This window comes from Chenopodium album, chromosome 17 (assembly GCF_948465745.1).
Source record: "Chenopodium album chromosome 17, dcCheAlbu1.1, whole genome shotgun sequence".
Classification (NCBI taxonomy): domain Eukaryota; kingdom Viridiplantae; phylum Streptophyta; class Magnoliopsida; order Caryophyllales; family Amaranthaceae; genus Chenopodium; species Chenopodium album.
The window spans coordinates 6,716,728-6,720,127 of NC_137850.1; the positions used below are offsets into that span (position 1 = coordinate 6,716,728).

Genomic DNA, 3,400 nt, shown 5'->3' on the forward strand with positions numbered 1-3,400 from the left:
GCTGAGTAGGGATGAGCTTTTGGTGAAGCCGAAAGCTATTTGGGAGAACGGTGCTGTAGCGGTGACTAGCATTTATGAACGGTGCAAGTTGTTGGATCGGGTCCCAGACGTTGAGTTCATGGGTTTCTTTGTCACACTACTTGGTAGCACCTTGTTCGTTGACAAGAGTGGTCACCGCCTTCTTCCCTCCTGCATTTTAGAGGTGAAGAAGTCTTATGACGATCTTCACCGATATTCTTGGGGGTCAGCTACACTTGTTTTCCTGTATCGGCAGTTGGGTATCGCCTCCCGTATTGAGTGTAAGGCTATCGGAGGTTGTCTCACGCTTCTGCAGGCGTGGATATACGAGTACTTCCCATGTTTTCGGCCTTGTCAGGGAGCTTTAGTGGTACAGCCAGGTGAGGCACGGGCCTCGATGTGGGATCCACGCTCAGAGTCGAGGGATCACCAACGACATATCTTTCCGTACCTGACTTGATCAGATGACTGATGCTGAGGTAGTATGTGAACTTAGCTTGCGTATATTATATTATTATTTAACGTCTTCACAACTAATGTAACATTCTTCTTATGATTGCGTATGCAGGTTAACTGGCGGCCCTATACACTTACCCCAGCACAGGACGTCCCGAGAACCACGTACATGGGATGTATACAGTTTCGGGACATCGTCGAGCCGTATAACCCAGTCAGGGTCTTACGGCAACTTGGTCATGTGCAGGGGATACCGCGGCCCGGTTTTAGGCCTGACAGCGCGTACAGACCTGATAATGTCCGGTCGTATAGCGTTACTTTTCGAGGTAAGGGGTTATGGGATAAGTTTGGTCCTGGGAGCTGCTGTTTCGGCCTGTCGTTCCATCCACCTCTATTGGATGGACAGCCCACATGCACACCTGACTACTTGGCCTGGTTTTACACGTACTCCCATCCTCGGCTTATCAGTGATACCGCGGTACTTGCCCCCCCCCCCCACCAATTCCAGGGAGGACGAACACTGATTACGTAAGTATTTGTTATTTGTTTTCCATAGATTACTGTGCAACTTAATATTGGTACTGATTATTTTTTGTATTTTTTACAGTGGATGGGTCGCTCCATGCATGTTATACAGGGATCTAAACTGCGTCGTGTCCTGTTCCAACTCATCCTCAAAGATAGGAATGTCAACACCGTCTCCAATGACTAGGGTTTTCCAAAAAGGATGGATCTGATCCAAATACAACCCCGTACCATCCTGAATCGAGGTGTGTATAGTACAAGCGCATGAAAGTTCGTGTGTCATCAACATCGCACAACCACAACGCTCGTACACATCATCATATAACTCTCTCATCCTGTTCACCTCCTGCTTAAGAATTTTGAGAGCATGGAAGGAAACATAGCCACTGAGATTGTGCAAGGGCATTCCCCTATACTCCACTCCAATTCGTCGTCTGGAGTCCTCCAAATGATGACGAATTTGAATAAGCAAACCCTCAGTGGCGCGGTGTACACGGTTGAAGATAGAATCCATTGACCCTTTGGAGCTTCCGAGCCACTGTTTAAGCACAGAATGTTGACTCTCCACTCTACACGTGTTCACGTTGCCAAAGTGCAGCACCTTATTTGTCCAAGCCGGAATAAACTTGTTCTTGTGCACAAGCCAAGTTTTTTCACATAATCCACAATGGTATGCCTTGACCTTCCCCAAGTATCCTTCATTTGTTGCAACTCAAATTCATATTCATCCTCAGTTGTCGCATTCATGATTTTTGACCACCTCCCATTCCTAAATTTCTCGGCAGTCACCATGTCTTTCTTACACAAATGGTATACCTTGGCCAACACATCTTTGTTGATGTGCCACCTACATAGCAAGTGAGTTGTGTTTGGGAATATCTCTTTCACCGCCTTCATAAGTCCCAACTCTCGATCAGTTAGTATCACCTTAGGAGTCACTTCAAAACCTATATACAACTTCAATTTCTCCAAGACCCACTTGTAACTCTCATAGGACTCTGTCTTCATTAAAGCATACGCGATCAAAAAGTTTTGATTTGTCGGTGTGATCCCAACAATCTCGAAAAACGGCATGTTGTATCTGTTTGTCTTGTAAGTGGAATCCATCCCTATGACATGTGGATATGTTCGTAACATATTCGCCATCTCTGGATGTGCCATAAAGGCGTGGGTGACAACACGTGTGTCGGGGTCAGCAGCTACCCAACTAACGTATTTGTGCTCATTGGCCAAGTGAAGGAACTGGTTGACGACATCTCTCCCTTCACTAGCATCAACCCTAACACGACTTCTGAAATTGTAGATGTGTATCATGTTAGGGTTCTCAGTGGGAAACACATCTTTCACTGCAGCCATTATGTGACTAGGTTTAGCACATGCTGAACTCATTTGACTAACCAATTGCTTCGCAGCCGGACTTAGACCACTCACTTGCCGATGACCCTCTCGATATAACATCATTGGGTGGTTATGCAAGCCATGCAAACCTGATGAAGGAATGATTTTCCACCCTTGATCGTCCACCATACATGTGACCTTGATACGAAATGGACACTTAACACCCTTTCTTTTCATGTTTTTTCGTACAACATTCTCCATATCTCTATCTTCGGCTGTGTTTCTATGGCCACGATCGCACTTAAGATACTTGATTGGTCGACCATCTCGTTGTTTCTTATACGAAGACTTTGTAAGGAAAAAGCCGTAACGTATGGAAATGTTTTGTGCCCATTCAAATGCTTCTTCAAAAGTCGGGAAGATCATTGACGTTATAAAATATGAACTGTAGTCGATGCCATCGCCACCATAATCCGGCAATGATGCCTATTAAACATCCCAACAAAATATTTTTAAAATAATAATCAAAATAATAATAATCATAATCATAACAACAATAATAATCATAATCATAGTTATAGTAATAATAATAACAACAAGAACAATAATAATAATAATAATAATAATAATAATAATAATAATAACAATGAAATAATAATAATAATAATAATAATAATAATAATAATAACAATGAAATAATAATAATAATAATAATAATAATAATAATAATAACAATAATAACAATTAAATAATAATAATAAAAACAATATTAATAAAAAAAACAAACCGGGCAAACCGGGCGGTTAAACCGTGCAATCCGGGCGGTCCAACCACGGTCAAACCGTGTAGTCCAGGCGGTTTGACCATATTGGTCAAACCGCCTGGACTACACGGTTTGACCGTGGTTGGACCGCCCGGATTGCACGGTTTTACCACGGTTTAACCGCCCGGTTTGACCAAGGTGGACCGTTTTTTTTGGGCGGTTTGAGTTCCGGCGAAAATAAATTACCTTGCGAAGTGGATTCGGCGGAGTACATGGCCTGCCCTTATCACTGTCCGTCAT

At 43.1% G+C, this 3,400-nt stretch overlaps 1 protein-coding gene across 1 annotated transcript; it reads right to left on the reverse strand.

Moving 5' to 3' along the window:
- Positions 1–1,578: 1,578 nt before the first annotated feature.
- Positions 1,579–3,400, reverse strand: LOC145588598 (protein FAR1-RELATED SEQUENCE 5-like). The gene is made up of 2 exons (XM_081645225.1): positions 3,347–3,400; positions 1,579–2,823 (listed from the first exon to the last, which is right to left on the reverse strand). Exons 1-2 carry the CDS (start codon positions 3,398–3,400, stop codon positions 1,579–1,581), a joined length of 1,299 nt encoding a protein of 432 aa, XP_081501351.1.